General features: G+C 47.2%; 1 protein-coding gene across 1 annotated transcript in view; it reads left to right on the plus strand.

Moving 5' to 3' along the window:
• The first annotated feature begins 1,282 nt into the window (after window positions 1-1,282).
• The window catches only part of LOC149361706 (uncharacterized), a 79,368-nt gene continuing 61,957 nt past the window's right edge, over window positions 1,283-18,693 (plus strand). Inside the window, exons 1-5 of the mRNA XM_089568130.1 lie at window positions 1,283-1,309; window positions 2,080-2,398; window positions 6,897-7,058; window positions 12,530-12,591; window positions 16,153-16,361. Of these exons, the coding sequence (XP_089424256.1) occupies window positions 1,283-1,309; window positions 2,080-2,398; window positions 6,897-7,058; window positions 12,530-12,591; window positions 16,153-16,361 (779 nt within the window). The remainder of the gene's footprint in view (window positions 1,310-2,079; window positions 2,399-6,896; window positions 7,059-12,529; window positions 12,592-16,152; window positions 16,362-18,693) is intronic.

The raw sequence follows: 18,693 nt of genomic DNA on the forward strand, positions 1-18,693 counted from the left end.
TAATAAAGCAGGGACGCATAGATTTCAGTTTCCTCGACAACCAGAAGGCAGGCGCCACGAGCAAGCCTGCTTTCAAAACGATATCAAGCGGCCTTACTAATTAGAAGGCTTCCGAAAAGAAAACATGGAGTGCATTTTTTCGCTGAGCTAAAAAGAGAAATTAGAGCGACCTCCGTCGACGGGGAGCATGCAAGCTGCTCAACGCAGCGAACAGCGCGCAGGAGACGGCACGGGGACGGTGTGCCCAAAGCTGCTGAGCCCAAGCCCTTAACACAGAATTACTATGACAGCCTTAGAACTGCAGTTGTTAAATACCTAAGCGCTTCATAATTTATTCAAGCAGTTTTTACATCTCGCATCAGTTATGATCCCCGTAGCTGTTGCTATTATGCTAATCTATCCTGTTAGCTGTAGATGCCTGTTTTCAAGCGTTAACAAAAATATTCCCTTCCCACCTACCATTTTAGGCGGGGCATGGCAGGATTCGCATCCAGAGCGGGGAAAGTTCGCAACGCGAAGGCCTCGAACTATGTCGGCGCCTCTAGACGACGAATGAGCGTTGCACGTGTGAAACTCTGCCTTCCTTCTCTCCTTCCAATGTCAAAGCTGCGTTTCAGTCACGCTTGTCTTGACGGTTGACACAAGCATACTCGAGAAATCCGTATTTTATATTTTTATCCCTCCTTGTAGTGGTTCTTTGCTCTCCTTTGACTTTATTTTTTTGTTTGCTTTTGTGCACGGTGATCCTCAATCTTCTTTTTCCTTATTTCTTTATCGCGGTGTTTCGCTTCCGTGCAAAGAGTTTCCTTTTTCGAAAACCAGTAGTCGTTGATCTGATGCATTGATATAGTATATTTCGAAATTGCGTTTGCTCGAAAGCTCTTCATCACTCCGGTTTTTGTTTCTGTACGTGGTAAACTTACACCCGCTCTCGCACTTAATATCAACTACCATTGCCTGTCACTTCAGGGGGTTTAGCGTAACATTACACTATCTACAATGTTACGCATTTTGCAGTTATGAGTTTAAAACTTTTCTGGTGTGTCAGAATCCTCGCAGGTAAGATTGTGAGCAGAAAGCCAAGTTATCTAAGGAGCAGATCAACAACAGAAACAACCTTGGCCAATCCCACCATGTGGATATGTCACATTATAAAGTTGATGAAGAAGAAGAAGATCGAGCCCAGACGAAGCCTTTCATCGCAGTCGATTGGCGTGGGTGCCGTGAGCAGTGATTACTTGTACTTTTGCCAATACGCACCGGTCTTCTTCGGCGGCACAGGATGCACCGAGGGCCGCACTCGGATTCCGTAAGAACTGAGCTTTGCTTGCTTCATTTGCGATTTACATATAGCCTGTTCTTAGTGTGTTCCGCGTTAGGACTAGAAGGGAGAACGAGTTGCCCAGTAAGATGCTCCCATTTTGGGAATCGGTTTGGTCGCGTGGCTCAGCGGGAGGGGCCGCGAAGGTGTTCCTAGTTTTCATGAGTATCTGTTTCCAATGCTCCTTTTGAGCGCGTTAGCACTGAAACGCCGAACCTCAGATTTCTCCGGCATTTTTCTGTAGGAATCGTCTGGTAGAGAGTGAACCTGCCAAAAGTGTTGTGGCCAACCTGCCATTTTATCGCCAACTATGCAAAATACTTTATACAAATAATAATATGGTCACCAGTGGGTTTCAAAACCTTGGCGGCGGAAACATACCACCCTCGTTGGCCACTACATTAGACCACTAAATCACCGCTGCGGCCAATATTCCGCGTGTTTAACAGCCAGTTTGTCGCGCTGTGCTTTGGATGTCGTCGTAGTCATCCAATTCCATCCGTGTGCAGTGGACCAAGAGCGCACTGTTATCGCATTGCCCTCTTAAACGCAACCTCGAACCGAAACCGAAGCGAAGACCGGTTTGCGAGTGCTCTTGATTCGCATTAGCCCTAACCGCGCTAAATCGTACATCAGTTTTATATTTATCTACTAGTGCGGGTATAAGTAAAAGAAGCATGCCTTCCAGCTCATAGTGCAAACACGTCTATTTCGCAGAAATGGCAAAAAAAGGTGCGCCCGTTTTTGCTTTACTCAAGGAGCAAAATGATGTGACCATAGTGACGGCTCCCTTTGGTGTCCCGCAGCCCGGCACCGTTCGCAGCGCCAAGAGAGATGCACACGCTCCCTTCCCTAGCGGCGCTCTCGAACAGCCGGGTGCTCTCTCGGAGTACAGCCGCGGCTGCCATCCTGTCAATCAGCGTGGGCCTGCCGTTCTGGGCTTTCCCGCCTTACTACTAGAACCCCCTCGGCGTGCAACGGCGGGCTGTAGGGCATCTAGTCCGCGATCGCATTTTCTCTGCTTCGTCCTCCTCCTCTTGCTTTTCAACATGAAGCCGACGTCTTGCGCCGAAGAGGGTAAGATAACAGAGCCAAAGGTTCATCACCCGTTGTGGTCTCAACTGTAGCTTCTTTTGCAGTGATAACGGCAGTAAACATACAGTAATTCAGATGGAACCTGCAGACAGCATGGCAGAAAAACACCTTTGTAGTGTCTCCGAAATACCTCTGAGAGTACTTGGAACTTACCTGATGCTTCGAAGGAAAGAAAAATTCTGTGTTTCAGGAGAACATATGTGAATATGTCGTGAAACAAGTACAGCACTCCGAAGGAATGGCGCAATGGAATGGTTCTCTTCTTTGCACCTTTAGTGCTCATGAAGATAGAAGAGCTGGCCGAGCGCGGCGAGCAGTACGGTAGCGGTCACCGATCAGTTAAGCATCGACCATCATTGTCTCTAACTCATACCGTTTCTTTGTCTATTAAGCATTAAATGCTTTTAGCTACAGTGAAAATCACCGAGGACACGCGGTGGAACAGAGAACATAATGCTGAACTGGGGATAGAACTTTCCGTAGAACTTGAAACGAACTCCGCAAATTTGAACCCTAATGGTATGTGGCATGGTGATCGCTGAGGGAAGTTGCACGCCGCGGCCAGAATATGTTATAATGAAAGGTATAGTACCGTGTACAGGCTATTCAATACAGGCCATTGAGGAGGTACAATGGCAGCCATTACGCGTTACTGGTAGCGAGTTCATTCTCTCCCGTCGAGAGAGACTGAAAGCCGGAAACGAGTGCCACCAGTTGCTTTCGCACACTATGGGAGGAATGGCGCGCCAGGGAAACATGCGGACGGAAGAAAACACAGGAGCAAGCACCGTGTGCGTGTGTTTCCTTTCCTACGACGTCTTTCCCTGCAAGTATGTTTCTCCCAGAGCATGTCGGACCAAGTTGCCCAAACCTTTACCCTGCGCTATGACACCGGCTTTGTGGATCGCGCGGTCAAGGAGAAAAGAAAAAGGTGGTTTAGCTAGAGTTGGCCTAGCGTGGAGGACATGAAGGAAAGCAAAGACGGAGAACCGCGCCTTGAGGGTAGGCAGGACGGTCAGAGTAAAAAAAGACCGTGGTGCCGTGGCTTTCTGAGGCTTACTTGTGGTGCAGGACAGAGATGGAGGGGCTAGCGCAGTAGTTGACGAGGTAAAAAGGAGAATTGCTAGACATGACGGTGGAGCGTCTCTTGTAACAGCAGCCCCAGCAGCCGCATGGCATGAGGTTTGCGAACGTCTCAAGGAATGCAGAAAGTTGGGTGAGTTGGTATTACATGTTGAACTTAGCAAAGCGCAATTAACGTCTCAAGGAGTCAGCTGTGGAGTTCAGTGCCGTGTTGAGGAGATGTGAAGAGGAGACCACGATCGATGTTAGAGAAAAGTGTACGCCGTGGGGTGCTCATAGATTTGCTACGCCGTCGGAGGAGGATATCCTCCACTCTGACGGGAAAGCTGCAAGTCTGTTCATATCCGAGCTTAACATGCAACATCCCACCGCCATTGGTAGTGCCGGCTCATAAAGCGGCACAACCCCGTGTGCAAACGAGTTCGAAACAAAAGGTCTAAGCCAATTACTTAAACGTGCTCGAAAGAAAGTCCAAAGCCAAATAGGGAAACCTTCTCGAAAAGAGAGACGCGAAACAGAAAAGCTAAGCCAAATAACCTTTTGTGGATCATGTTGGCTCCTCGCTTGCATAATATCTGCAAATATGCTTATGCGAGCTATTAATTGCAGAGTAGCTGCTGAAAGAGCAAAGTGCGAAAGAGGTGCAGTTGTGGAGTGGCACGGAGTATCTTCAACCACCTGAGGATTCTTAACGAACACTGACATAGCCTTGCACACGAGCTCAATTTCACTTTCTCCTCCACTGGCCGCTGCTACCACATTCGAACCCGGGTGCTCCGGCTTAGTAGCCGAGGGCCTTAAATATTGAACCATCGCGGCTTTTGTGGCGTCCTTATACTGTGCGATGGCAGTGAACTTCACTGAACCCCAGGTGGCCAAATTATTCCGGAGCCCTCCACTAGGGAACCTTTTCTCTCTTCCGTCTTTCATTACCTTCTCCTACGATTCCTCCACTGCGTTGTTCAGGTGTCCACCGAGATGTCAAACAGTTACTGTGTCCATCTTTTTCTAAAAAGCAAATACTTTATGTTGCCGACTGTACCTACACGTGGGGCGGGAATCTTCAGCTTATAAGCAAGCCACGCTCTAAATGCATCCCACATACGAAACGACCAGACCTGAGTGCCCAGAAAATCCAGCTCTTTCGTTGCAAAGGCGACACGATAGGTCGCTGTGAATGCACACCACCTTTCTTGGGGGTAAGAAGGCCGCGATACGTGTGACTGCCGTGATTGCTTGACTAGCTTCTGGCGCAGCCGGAAAAGGGATGAAGCTACGGCGCATGACTGTCGCGGAACCTTGCTCTAAAGCAACACTGCTAAAGCAACGCTGCTTCGAACGGAACACGCGATCGGAAGATGCCGCCGTGCACCTCGCAAGCCTTTCGAGTTATATGCTCGTGTCTGTGCAGGCGTTCTAAATAGATATAAGGCGCGATGGCAGTACGGCTTGCATTCGGTAATCACTTGAACTGTACTTTTGAAGGAAGCCGATAAATGAATTGTAAAAAGTCCCGGAGACATTATTAAAACAGACAGTGTTCGCGGTAGCTCTCGCTGATATTCTTGATGTATGCAGCAGGGCGAGCGAACTCAATATTCTTTTTTTGCGTTCATTTTTGGCTAAAAACTCCACATTTGCATTTCTGCGTCAGTCGGCTTGGGCGGAGTGGACCTGCGTAAATATTTTTGTGTAGCGAGAGCTACATTACCCACAGTCTCGACGTTTCGCTGTGGGCCTTCGGAGCCACTTCTGCACATGCGCGAAGAGCCGAGTAACGTCACAGGCGGGCGGCTGGTGCGCCGCACGCCGCGCCGTTCGCCTGCGACTGAGAGGAGCCACCGAGTGACGTCACAGTTGCCGACGGCGCTCGCCTCCGACCAAGAGAGAGACTGCGCATGCGCGACACACGGCTGGCATGCCATGCTTTACTGCGCATGTACGGCAAGGGGAGGGTTGCGGTGTATAAATGATGGTGTGCGGGCGTGAAACGAACACACTGTCGTGGCGGTCAAGGAGAGAGAGGCCGACGCTTTGAGCCGTAGAAGACGGGAGAAACTCAAGTCGTCGGACCATTACAATAAGCAAAACAACTACACAACCAGGGATATATCGCGCCTGTCGCTACGTATATCCTGGCATAGCTGAGCTACGTAACTGCAAATTTTTTGTAAAAGCTTTTACCCACCATATAGTGTTCGGCCACAGCCCAGGTGACAGTTTCTTTAGGCCCTGAATCAGCAGAGTAGGCAAGCTGAGGTAAACGAACGGTATTAGCTTTAACAGAGCAAAGCGCGAAGAGGACATTAAGCATGTACATATGAATCAGCAGCCCATTTCTAGCGGCTAGCCCGATGGCGGGCAAACAAAGAGAAATCGCAGCAAGATGGTTGCAATGAAACACACAAACTGATGAGGACATTAAGCGCACAGCGTAGCGCGAGGCTGTTCAACATTGTTGAATGTCAGACGTTCTCAGCAGAACGTATTCGCGCTAGGAGTATACAAGCGTATGAAATAGTCTGTAGTGCTGGTACGTGCCTGTAAGCTATCGTTCTCGCTTTCGGAAGAGCAGATAAAAGGTCTTTCGTTTTTCTGTTCACCAATTGGATTGTGCACGACTGCGCACACTTGTGCGCGTTTGCAAGACGAAAGGTGGAGCAAGATTAGTGCTTTGCAGTGCCAGGCATTCCTCGGCTGACCGTTGGCCTTGCGTGCTCTGGCCGGTTCGCTCAGCAAAGCTAATAAAATCGGTCGTTAACACTTGTAAGACTCTACCGACCCCAAGAGTACGGAGCAGGTATTGCACTCAACAGAAAGGTGTGAAAGTAGACAGCTCTGTACAGGGCCGCTCAGTACGAAAGGGAACACACGAGCGCGCGGCCACCGCGCTTCGCGAAGTGCTGCCGCCAATAGGCGGCAAGAATCGGCTGCACGGGGTCATCCACAGAGAGCACGGCCGGCTGCTTCCGGGCGTGCCCCTAGCTCTGGCCGCTCTCGCCGGCTCCCGGCGGCAGCGCTTCGCAAAGCGCGGTGGCCACGCGCTCGTGTGTTCCCTTTCGTACTGAGCGGCCCTGTACATCATAAGTAGTGGCATCGGTAATTTTACAAGATGGTGCAGTGTCATGAAATATGTGCTGATTTATTCTAACTTAAAGAAGTATGCCCTTCGCTAATTACATAGAAATCGGACTTTCAGTGACGTGTCCACTTACGTGCGAAACCGCGGGTTGCGCCATCATGGGGCAGCGAATGAAAAACAGCGAACCTTCTGGAGGCAAATGCAGAAGCTATAGATTTGGTTGCTATTCTCTACGGCCGATGACACAACAAAATCTGGCGGCCTTCGAGGCGCTGATGTTTCTTTGCTATGCATGTTCTTCACTGCGTCGTTCAGCCTGCCGCAGACCGGTGGATTCTATCAAGTACGAGCCAGGCGTCTCCAATGGCTACACCTTCCAACCACCCATCAAGAAAAGTGACGGAGTCCTCGGATTTCTGTACGTGGCCATAGAAGCTGTCGGCAGGTTCCTCATCCCGGTTCCCAAAATAGCAAGCGGTCAGTAAGCCCTGCTGATTAATTGATTGGCTGCAATTGAAAAGCGCTGACATAGTTACCAGAGAACTCGGCATCCGTACCAATGCGTTAATTGTTTGTTTTTTAATGTATGAATGTGTATAGAATTCATTCTCGTATCTCCTCGACTACTGCCTTTTTTCCCCTCACCAACCCGTTTCTTTCCAGCAACCTTCGTAGATGTGGCCTATTTGAATGCGTTAGTTTCTGCTTGCGTTTACTCCGCTTGCCCTTGCTCGCAACAAAGTGTTACAGTCGCGTGCATTTTAAGATGTTAGTGCACGTTAAAGAAGCCCGGGTGTTCAAAATTATCCCCCGCCCTCCTCTGAGGCATCCCTAACAATAGCCTGAGTTTCTTTGGAACTTTGAAGCCCATCATAATGAATTAAGTTAACCTTCTTCACAAATAGACAGCAACACAACGACCGCTACTGGCAGGGGGCTAGCTGTTGTCGGTCGCAGTGGCGCATTGTTTAAGGCGAGCCTATTTGTAAATTTGTTCACTCAACATCGAAATAGATTTCTCGTGAAAAGATAATCAGTTCTAGTTTTGTGCCGTCAGTAACCAGTCCTCCTACAACGCTGAGACACGCAATGAACGGGTTAAATGACGCCGCCTAGCACAAAAAAAAATTCCTTTTCAACTACAAGAACGGCTAGGCCAACTGATAATGCAAGCACTACTTTGTTGGGTTAGGAGCGGACGCTGCACGCCGGTGCGGGGACGGCACTTGACTGGGCACTGAATACTCGGTTGAGAAAATGTAGGGTTTCAATGCACAGACTTCGTGATTCAATGATCAACATATTGTCAAGCACAGCCATGGCTCCGGTTTTGTCCGCTAGCCCCGATCTTCCCTGGTGCATCCAAACAAAACCAGTTTTTACGCCACTATTCTACTCCGTCATAATTATAATTCCATCGCGTGGCTGAAACAAACATTTTACCGGACATAAGCGTCAAACCGGGATGAACAGACAGGAAGCAATGAGAGACAGGAAGAGGGCAGAGTGAGTTAGGGATCGAACACGGGTTAATGACCTCCTAGTCCAAATCAAGAGGATGAATGGGGCTTTAGCAGGGCATGTAATGCGAAGGCAAGATAACCGATGGCCCTTAAGTATAACAGAGTGGATTCCACGTGAAGGCAAGCGTAGCAGGGGGCGGCAGAAGGTTAGGTGTGCGGAATCGGTTAAGAAGCGTGCGGGCATAGGCCACAGATGGCCACAGGGTGGCCGCAGGTGACAGAGGACAGGGTTAGTTGGAGAGACATGGGAGAGGCATTTGTCCTGCAGTGGGCGCAGTCTGGCTGACGATGATGAGCTGTTGTTTAAGATTCACCAGCCACCTTCGAATAGCGAGCAGGTAATAAAAAATAGCTAATGGGAGGCGATGAGAGACTGCTGAACTCCCATTAAGATGAAGTGTTAACATCCTGGCACTCTCCTTACCGGCGTATTTCTGAACCGCAGCGCCGCACGTTGCCATCCTGTCGCAGTGATGCTAATCGTTTTTCCTCTCCACTCTACGTCATCATGGAAGCAGAAAATTATTTATTTATTTATTTATTTATTTATTTATTTATTTATTTATTTATTTATTTATTACCAATAACTCAAATGCCTCAGGAATGGGGTATTACATGAGGGATGGGCTGAATGTGTCACTAATGAGAGATTGGCTGGCAGCCTTGAAGTGCAGTGGATCGGAGTGGTACACGGAGTCGATTGGCAGGCTGTTCCAGTCTCGAGCAGTTTGCACGAAGAATGAGCGAAGATGAGCTGTAGTCTGCGCTGGGGGAGGGTAGACTGCTTTTGGATGGTTGGTACGGCTTGATAAGCGATGAGCTGGCAAGATAGCTGAAACATCAAGTTGGCTGTGATAAAATTTATGAAAGAGGCAAAGCCTAAAGATGCAGCGTCTGGACTCGAGATTAGTAAGATTAGTCTCAGATTTAAGTGCAGTCACGTTGGTGTGATACGAGTAGTCCAAAAAAATAAATCTAGCTGCGCGGTTCTGAACTGATTCGAGGGTGTTCGAAAGGTTAGATTGATGAGGGTCCCAGACTGAGCATGCGTACTCCAACTTCGGCCGGACAAATGTGAGGTATGTTAATGTTTTAATTGAAGCAGAAGTGAGTCGCAAGTTCCTACGGAGGAAGCCAAGAGTGTGATTGGCTTCGTTTGTTATGTTTGTTATGTGCGCTGACAAATTAAGTGTGTTAGAAAATGTGATGCCGATATATTTATACGATTGAACAGATGCTATTTCAGATGCACTTATTTCATACTTGAAGGGTTGATAGTTTTGGCGCCGATGGAAAGAAAGCAATGACGTTTTATTAGTGTTTAAGGACATTAACCAAGTGTTGCATCAGGCTTCAACACTTTTAAGGTCGTCTTGAAGTAAGCGAGAGTCAGAGGTGTTATGGATGGGGTGGTAGATTACACAGTCGTCTGCAAACAGGCGGATATGAGAAGTGATATTATTAGGCAGGTCGTTAATATAGATTAGAAAAAGCAAAGGCCCAAGCACAGTGGCTTGGGGGACACCGGAAAGGACCGGGGAGCAAGATGACGAAAGTTTATTAGCATACACAAATTGTTTCCGGTTAGTGAGAAAATTGCGTATCCAATCTAATAATACAAGGGGGTTAACGTGTAAGCTTGAAAGTTTCAGTAGAAGTCTTTGATGGGGAACCTTGTCGAATGCCTTTTCAAAATCCAAAAAGAGAGCGTCCACCGGAATGTTTAAATCGAGATTAGAGCTTATGTCGTTAATGAATAAAGCTAGTTGAGTGTCGCATGATAGCCCTTTGCGAAACCCATGCTGATTAGGATGAAAAAAAGTGACAGATATCAGGAATTTTACTGTGAGAGTAAAGCACGTGCTCCATTAGTTTTGAACAAACGCTAGTTAGTGAAATGGGACAATAACTAGAACATAAAGATGGAGGACATTTTTTCGGGACTGGAACAACCTTGCCTACTTTCCAGTCTTCCGGAACCACTCCGGATGACAATGATTGCTGGAAAATGTGGCATAAAATCACACTGACAGTGTTTTTCGTTTGTTTTAGTACCTTGGTGTTAATGCCATCGACGCCTGCCGAAGATGAAAGCCTTAATGAGTCAATGATTTTCACAATACCGGGAGGATTAAAAGTGACCTCAGGCATAACAGTGTGATCGTACTGGGGAAAATCTGGTAAATTGTTAGCAGGTTCTTGCGTGAAAACAGAACTGAATGCACGGTTTAGTTCTTCGGCTGTTTGACTTGCAGGAATCGGGCGGGTGATTGCAGTGATCGTGTAATTGTAATGGTTGCGAGCGTTTAGGGTTTATAGTACTCCAAAATTTTTTAGGGTCATTTTTTAACATGGTTGACAAACTGATGAATAAAAAATACGCTTTGTTTAGATAGCAAGTGACTCAAACTACTTTTCCGTAGCGTAATACTTTTTCCATGAGCATTCCTTGTTAATTCGTTTAGCAGAGAGGAAGAGTCTTTTCTTTTTGTTGTTGAGACGTTTCAGCGTGCGGTTGAACGATGGCGATGATTGTGTATCGGTTACAGTGATAGTGGGTATGTACGTCTTTATCAGCTCATGCATTTTATCCTTGAAAAGTAACCAGTTAGTCTCAGTGGAACGTTTAGAAAAGTCCTCAAGAAGCCAGACGGAAAATTCCTGAAGTGCAGTATTGATTGCGGATTAGTTTCCTTTGTCATATAATGTTATTGTTTTCATTATTGTTGGTGTACTAGGTAGATGGCAATGAAACGAACCGTGCACGATGCAATGGTCACTAAGACCTGGTAAATATGTGAGCGAGGAGAGCTTATCGGAGTCAGAGGTAAGGATCAGATCGAGTGTATTAGACGAATTGCTGCTATGACGTGTTGGTTGGGCGACTACTTGCGTTAGACCAAAGGTTAGACAGGTGTTTACGAAGTCACTTTCAATGTTAATCTTTGATAGCGTTTTGGCGAGATTAGACCACGTAATAGCAGGAAAGTTAGTCTCCGAACAGCAGAATAGGTGACTGACGGTGCGTTGCAGTTACACATTGAAGAACTGCGTGGAATTCGGCGACAAAAGAAGCGTTGGCGTCGGGGGGGGGGGGGGGGGGGGGGGGGGGGGGGGGGGGCTATAACAGGCGCCGATTATTATAGGCGGGCAAGAGGCATTGGAAATAACAAATATAATTTCTAGGAACGATGATATTTTGCTATCAGTACGCCATCCCCACGCTTGTCGATTCGATCCCGCCAGAAAATATTTAAATCGGAAGAAAGCGAGAGAATTTCAGAGTAGGTGATTGATGATGTGAGCCATGTCTCGGTAAGAACAACAAGGTTTGACTCTGTTGTGTGAATTACATTACTGAGAGGATCAAGTTTAGGCAAAAGGCTTCTGATATTAGTATATATAACGGATAAGTAAGGACGGCTAGGTTTCAGAGAAGTGTTTCCTACGTGTGTAAAGGGTGGGGGACAACCATCTGATTACTGCGGTCAAAAGTATAAGTTCTCTTTCCGATGGTTAGTTTGTCGTGCCTGAGTTTGAAATTAGTTCCTTCCTGTGCCTTTGCGAATTCCACAATGTGCATTCTAGCGGCAAGAGTACTTGGGCAGTAGTCCTCAGAAATACTGTAACTTGTGCCTTTCAGTTTTTGGCACATGAAAGAACCTTTTCTTTTACCTTAAAATGCGCAAATTTAACAATTATTGGTCGGTTTCGGTGCGCCCAAAACTTTGCCTGCCTGGGAAAGGCACTAATCATCTGGGCACTAATCACGCTCTCGCTTTCATTCAGTGCCGACAAGCGTATCGAGTCAATGAGCGAAATTTGAGTATTTCGGCGACTAAAAACCTTCTAATAGTTTTTATCTTTGCCTGGCAGCCAGTGCAAGCCATGGTAGCCTGCTTTAGTAGTTCTCTGCACTCTGGCGGAGTGCCACCATTTTAACACGGTGGCCTTAAGGGTGCCGTTCAGCAGAGAACACTGAGTAGTTCGCGTGTCGATAAAATCGGTATTGGTCCGGAAGGTTGCGACGTCGCGAGTGGAGCTGGGCAATTCTAAAGTTATTAAAGCGTTAGCTAACCTTGATCTATAACGTTGCAACAAGATTCAGTAGATAACATGTAATAGTTGTAATACATGTAATGTAATGTAACTAAACAACTGCGCTGTGAAGGATATTTGGGTAATTAGATGCGAATTCAACCTGTGACCCTTCGATCCTCTAGGTCATCGGGGAGGTTCGTTCGACTTTCCAAAGGAAGGCAATTGATGTCTTGCCGGACAGTGTCCGTGTCTGTGAACTGACATAATACACAGAGGACACTTGAGCCCTTAAGGCGCGGCTTAAGTGCCCGCCGAATTTTTGTCTACCTTCACAGCATGAAGAGAGCTAAGCCGATTTTATGCTTTTCTTTCTTCTCTGAGCAGCTGCCCTGAGCGAGCAGGCCATACGCAAGCCAATGAGATACCTGAAGCAGAACGTACCGGGTGTGAGTATATCTTTTTTGCCCCACCGATTCGTCAGTGCTACCGGCCCGCCTCTCTCAGATCAAAATGTCGCCGCTGCTGATCTGAAAGACGCGGGTTCGAGCCCGGCCGCTGCGCTCACAATTCAATGGAGACGAAATGGAAGAGACCCATGTGCTGTGTGATGTCAGTGCACGTTAAAGAACCCCAGGTGGTCGAAATTAGCCGGAGCCCTCCAGTACGGCGTCCCTCATAGCCTGAGTGGATTTGAGGCGTTTAAACCTATAAACCACCACATTCATTAGCAATGCGCAAAATAAAAGCTCTTGATTGATTGGTTGGATGATCGAGAGGATTAGTGAACTATCTGACTGTTTCTATTATGCTTTGCCTTGTAAAGACCGCAGCCGAGATGATTAACCCATTAGCGCTCAGTGTACTTTTAAAAGTACAGTTAAATTCTTCATGATTTCAACATAAAATTTTGAATTTTTCCTTTGAAGTAGGTCATGCTTTTGTCACCAGGGGACCAGCCGACGCCACTTAACAAAGAAGGCGTGTTTCCTCGTCTCAGTATGTCATTTTTCCAGGGTGAAACATCAGGATGTTTGTTTCCTAAGAACTGCACCGATAGTCGCTGGGTTTTTTCTCGCGGCCCCGTTGAGCTACATATTATGCTAGTTTCAAGTATAGAGCAGCAGAAAAGACGAAAGTAAGCAATGGATGCTTTGAATGTCCTGAACCTTTCGCTTTTTTTGCGCTATGGCGAATCATATGCTGCTGTACTTTATATAGTACGCTGGGTCTTCCCGTGTGCATATTGGCGCCCGTCTATTCCACGCCATAGATCTTGCGGTTCCCTGCAATTTTTCGGAAAAAAACACTGTCTTCTCAGCGAGGTCTCAGATGCTTCTTCACTTGTCGCTAGCTATTCTGAATATGATTATGGTGTGATTTTAATCGGTTATAATAAAGTTTTGGCTATCAGGACTGCGTGTTCCGCAGATCAGACATTGAAAAGCAACTTTTGGAAGCAAGTGTTGTGCGGTCGTTGCCTGCGGTGATTTCAACGCTTAGTGACCATTTCGTCTTTTTAACAATTTTTTTTACCAGTCAAGACATTCTTATAATGCTCTGCCGGGGGGAATTTCGGGCTATAGAAGCATTTCGTCAAGACGGGTTTAGGAACTGTCCACTCGGCCCAGAGAAAGCAACGAAACATAAGCACCCAGGAAAAATTGGTTGTAGATACAATAGTGTAGGTTAAGCGCTTTTATTGAAGTCTAAGGAGAACAGTGCAGTCACTATGCCCTGCAACTATAACAACATTGAGCCTACATGTTTTGTAAAGCTGTGGTTGCCTATAGAGTGCACGAAAAACAGGACTTTTGTAGGCTAGAACTCTTTTCCTTTTACAACAGTTGTGCGGCAGGTGTCGACCTTTTGGATGAAGCCGTCAATTGCTACCACATCGGCATGAGGGAAAAAGGGAGGGGGGGGGGGGGGGGTGGCTGTTGACTCGAAAGCTTTATTTTGCAATTTTGAACGCCTGAAAGGTTTGCCAAAATGCTATAGATGAGCCTGCTGTCTATTTTTGCTTTGGTAAGAACGTTACTCGTCATTACCTACGCCTTGACATGCAGCAACCAGCGGTTCGCAGACACTCTGGCTCAGTCGTGTCTGATGGTTCTTTGAGAAGGAGAAAGCTTTCCGCGCAAATTAGAATAACTGCGCTGCCAGTATAGCCCGAAAATATTCATGACGACCTGCAAGAAGTGTTATATCACCTTGAGTAAAAATCACGGACACATTAACAAAATTCACGCCACCAAGTAGGAGCGGAGCGAAGTAGCCACATGTGCTATCGGGAGGACCCAGCGTACTATAAAAAGTACACCTGTGTAACTTCGGAACGAATGAAGCAAGCATAACAAAATTTCGTTAACCTGCTTTTCTCTATAAACACGCATTATGTGCTAAAAATGAATAAAATCCCACAGCTAGATTTTTCTTGGTCCCTAATGGGTTAACGCGCGGCAGGGATTATGTCTGACAGCCTCCATGATACTGCCGGATATGTTGAAGTGCAGATTGACGGGGGCACCACACAACGCTATCTTGGGACACAACACACAGCTTTATAGCGCAGTGCGCGGTCCCGGTTTTAATTTCTCGTTAACCTGCGTTATAACATCATCGTCAGTACGTGCAACTAAACAGGCCCAAGATTATGCTCAGGTGAGCCTTTTTCAATTTCCTGTCGCTGCTGAAACAATGGTCAGTGGAGGAATATTTCAAAGCATTGCAAAAAGATAAAATTTTTAATTAGTTCCCAAATTTTGTACTGCTTAAGGATATCACAACGACAGTTATATTGCAGCACCCTGAAGTGGCTCGCTACGACTGTGGCTTTCAGATACTGAGCTCCGTGTCGAGTGATGGGATCGCCACAGCGATGGTTGCATTTAAATGACTGCATGCGTGGGCGCCCGTGGGAAGGCAGATGATTTTAAGGAGCCTAATGCACCGAGAATTAATTCTCTGATCCTCCACTTCCGCACCCCTCGTTGTTCGTGCGGAGCTTGGAGATTTCAAACTGCACATGACATACCACACGTACATAATGCCCAAGAGAGTGTCCGCGAGGTTACGGCCTTAAAGTTACCTCGATCGTTCTTGCTCCCATACAAAAACATGCTATAGCCGGCTATAGGGTACCGGGCCAAATTGTTGTAGCTTCAGTCGTATATGCTATTCTGTGGACACCTGAAAAAGTTGTACGTTTCCGAAACTATGGCTTTTGTGGCACTTCCTTTTAACAGCTGGCAATAAGCACTACTTTTGGCTTGTATAGGCGATCATAAAAACCCATAGACGGACATCGTTTGTCATGTTCTTCTACAGACACCATTAGACCATTTTTGTTAGGGTTGTTCCCACCGTGCTTTTATCGTGCAGGGTACTTGAATTTCTTAAACTTAGGTGTCCGCTGCATGAAATACATGGCCCTTACGGCCATGTCCTTGAGTGTACGGCAAGCATAATTACTGATCAGTGGATGCAGCAGTAAGTTTTTGGCTACTAGAGAAGACGTGGGCAGCCATTAGCTTGGCGAAAGTTGTAATTGGTACAATAAGTTAAGATTCTTCTATGCGCAGATTTTTGGGTGAGCATTTAGCTTAAATCGAAAGTGCATTGCCTGGATTAAGCTTTGTTCCACTGAGCAAAGTGTCGCCTTTAGCCTGCAAGCCACAAGCTGTTTTTTTTTTGTTTTAGCCGCGTAGAGTACTTTCTTTGCGGAAACGATGTTCGCTTCTCCAACGTAGCAGTGACCTTGGTCGCCATCCTTCGCGTTCGCCTCCAGTGGGATGAAGTTGTCAGCCACATGGGAGTGAGCGTTCATGAGAATGTCCCGTGTGACATTCTCTAGCATAGAATTTGCGAACACGTATGTGGATGTGTGCACGGCGATAAATGTGGGAGCGATTAAATACGCGGCATTTCCAGCGATGTGTCCCATGAATCTTTCCGAGGGTGTGGCTGTGCAACGCCATACTGACGCCGCGATGTGCCACTATTGGCAGGCGATGCGCGAGTACCCTGGGCTGGTTGCCGCCCTGTCGCTGGGTCTCGCCATTGCCATCGTGTTCCCTGTGGTTGGCTGCTGCCTGCTGACGTGTCGTTGTTGTTGCGGTGCCTGCGGCGGAGCCAGCAACGTGGAAGAGGGCGACAATGATCGCTGCTGGCGCTGCGTCTGCTTCCTCACCCTCGGGGCGTGCTGCGTCTTCATGATGTGAGTACGCTGCAAGAACGCTGCTCACTGCCACCCTGTTTCGCGCTTACGCGTGCACTCCAGACAACCTTAGAGCGTTTGGGGTTAGCGGTCTCGGTCTCAGAGGAGGTGTCCACGATTCAGCGTGGGAAGCTCAGCCAAAGACCAGCTACCAAGTGACAAGGGGGTTGGTAGTTTGGTGCCCAGCTTACCTAGAGAATGGGTCGGCGCTAAAGGTTCGCAAACAAAACAATCTTTGTAATAAGGGAGTAATTACTCGTTGACATCCACCCGAACGCAGCCACACGGCTACAAAAGAAACCTGGAAAACTTCCTCAGAAACTCAGCAGTTAAACAAAAATTCGCCCTGGTCCGTGTTTCGAACCCGGGACCACCGCTACACCGGAGCAGTCACCCTACCAATTGAGTTAACCGGGACGGCAAGCTGGCGGTAGGGTGATAGCGAATTGATCAATAATTCGAAGTAGGAACAGTGGTGGTCAAATGGTTAGGGGAATCCCCCAAGGTGGAGTAGATTTTGTAATAAGAGAGCAATTACTCATTGACAAAAACAATCTTAATGAAGCGAAAAGTCTGCACGGAGGATTTCACAATAACTCGTAAGAGCACGTACAAAGTGGCTTACAACACAATGCAACTCGCGCAAAGTAATAGTCGACCGAGATTATAACACAACAAAAGCCTTGCACCTAAAGTGCATTAATACAAGCGAGACGCAAATAACCGGAACACACTTTGTTCAGCGAGCACTGCAACAGTCCGAGTATCTCCACATCCTCTACGATTAAGATTATTGCTACGATAGCTGCCACCCTCGCATTAATACTAAAACCTCCACTATATTGCCAGCTATATCGTAATGGATGAGGAATAACACACCTAGTCCTCGTCTTTTCGCTAGTCCGCGGTAGCACAGTATGTGCCCGTCCACTGTATCCGCCTCATCTGTCCTCCTAACCTCACTAAGCCCTATGACAACCCATTTCATAACCACTAGTTCCTACAAGACTGGATAATGTTCTAGAATTAAATGTTGCCGGTTCCAGTTTCCATGGATGCCTGTCCGGAGCCAGGGATTCTTAGCACTCCACTGCGTCACAGGTCTGACCGCCACATTGGTCAGTTCCTCCGCAGCAGATCGGGACTTAGGGCCGAGGATTAATTGGTTTCTTCATAGAAGGTACTACATCAGAATGACCAAATCTTGTTCTGGCGAGGGATTGCGGTATCGGTTCTGGTCACCGAGAACATTCCGCAATGCAGGACTGGTTATGCAGTTCCATGGAAACAGGGACATTTTTTTTTTTAAACCCGGCGGAATTTCGCGGCACCGGGATTCAATCCTGGCCCTCTTGCACGCGAGGCGGATTTTCTATCTCTACGCCATCCCTGCAGAATTCACCAGTACAATTTAAAGACAGGTGAAGCAATGCGCACAGCAACACGGCGAACATGTCTACGGTCTGTCCTAAGCTGAGCTTGGCAGATATTCCTGAGAGCTTCTTTTCGCTTGTCCTTGTGCGGCTTTTCCTTTCTTCTCTCAGCGCTCCTACTTCGCTGTGGCCACTCTGTGGCGTTTCCTGCGGATTCGCGGGGCTTTTTAATTGAACGCCGCACCTTTCTTGCAAACAGGTTTTATTCCGTGGAGCGTTCATCCGTCGTATTTTTCAATACTTCCTTTTTAGGTGTCTCCTTTACTGCTTCTTTGTTTGAGCAAGCATGCTCGCGCTTTCTTCGCCACTTCGTTTTCCCGTGGCGATCACTGCGACATTCCGACTTGCAGGAATCAGATTCCTCTTCGAGCTGGCCCTTAGCGAAAAAGAGGATGTGCTTAAAATGCATTTCAAACATATTGTATTAATTTCATATTTATTTCTCATTTTTTGTCCCTATGCTTAAACTGCAATACGAATACTTGCTAAGTATGCTACGAATATTATATTGAATAGTAAATTTTCACAGGTTCTTTATCTTCTTTCTTCGCACCGGAGGTGCACCGCCAGAGACGGTTTGTTCCAACTTGAAGACTGAAGCTTGATCTTCGCACCAGGGGTGCCCCGTCAGAGACGGTCTCTCGATGAGTTCACGCGCAGGGATGAAAAAGGCAATAACTGAAGATTTATATACAAATATACACAGAATATACAAGTTAGGTACAACGGCAACAAGACAAACAACCAAAAAGGTGGATCTGGCTAATACTAGGGGAGGCCCCTACTCGGCGTTGCCGAAGATGCGTAGCATCTCACCTTAGCGCAGAACCCCGCTTCCAGCTCCGGGGCCCGATTTTAAAGCCCTAAAGGCCCGGCCTACATTTCGTGGCTTCCAATCA

The sequence above is a fragment of the Amblyomma mixtum genome, chromosome 2, assembly GCF_055824585.1.
Source record: "Amblyomma mixtum isolate Tamu chromosome 2, ASM5582458v1, whole genome shotgun sequence".
NCBI lineage: Eukaryota > Metazoa > Arthropoda > Arachnida > Ixodida > Ixodidae > Amblyomma > Amblyomma mixtum.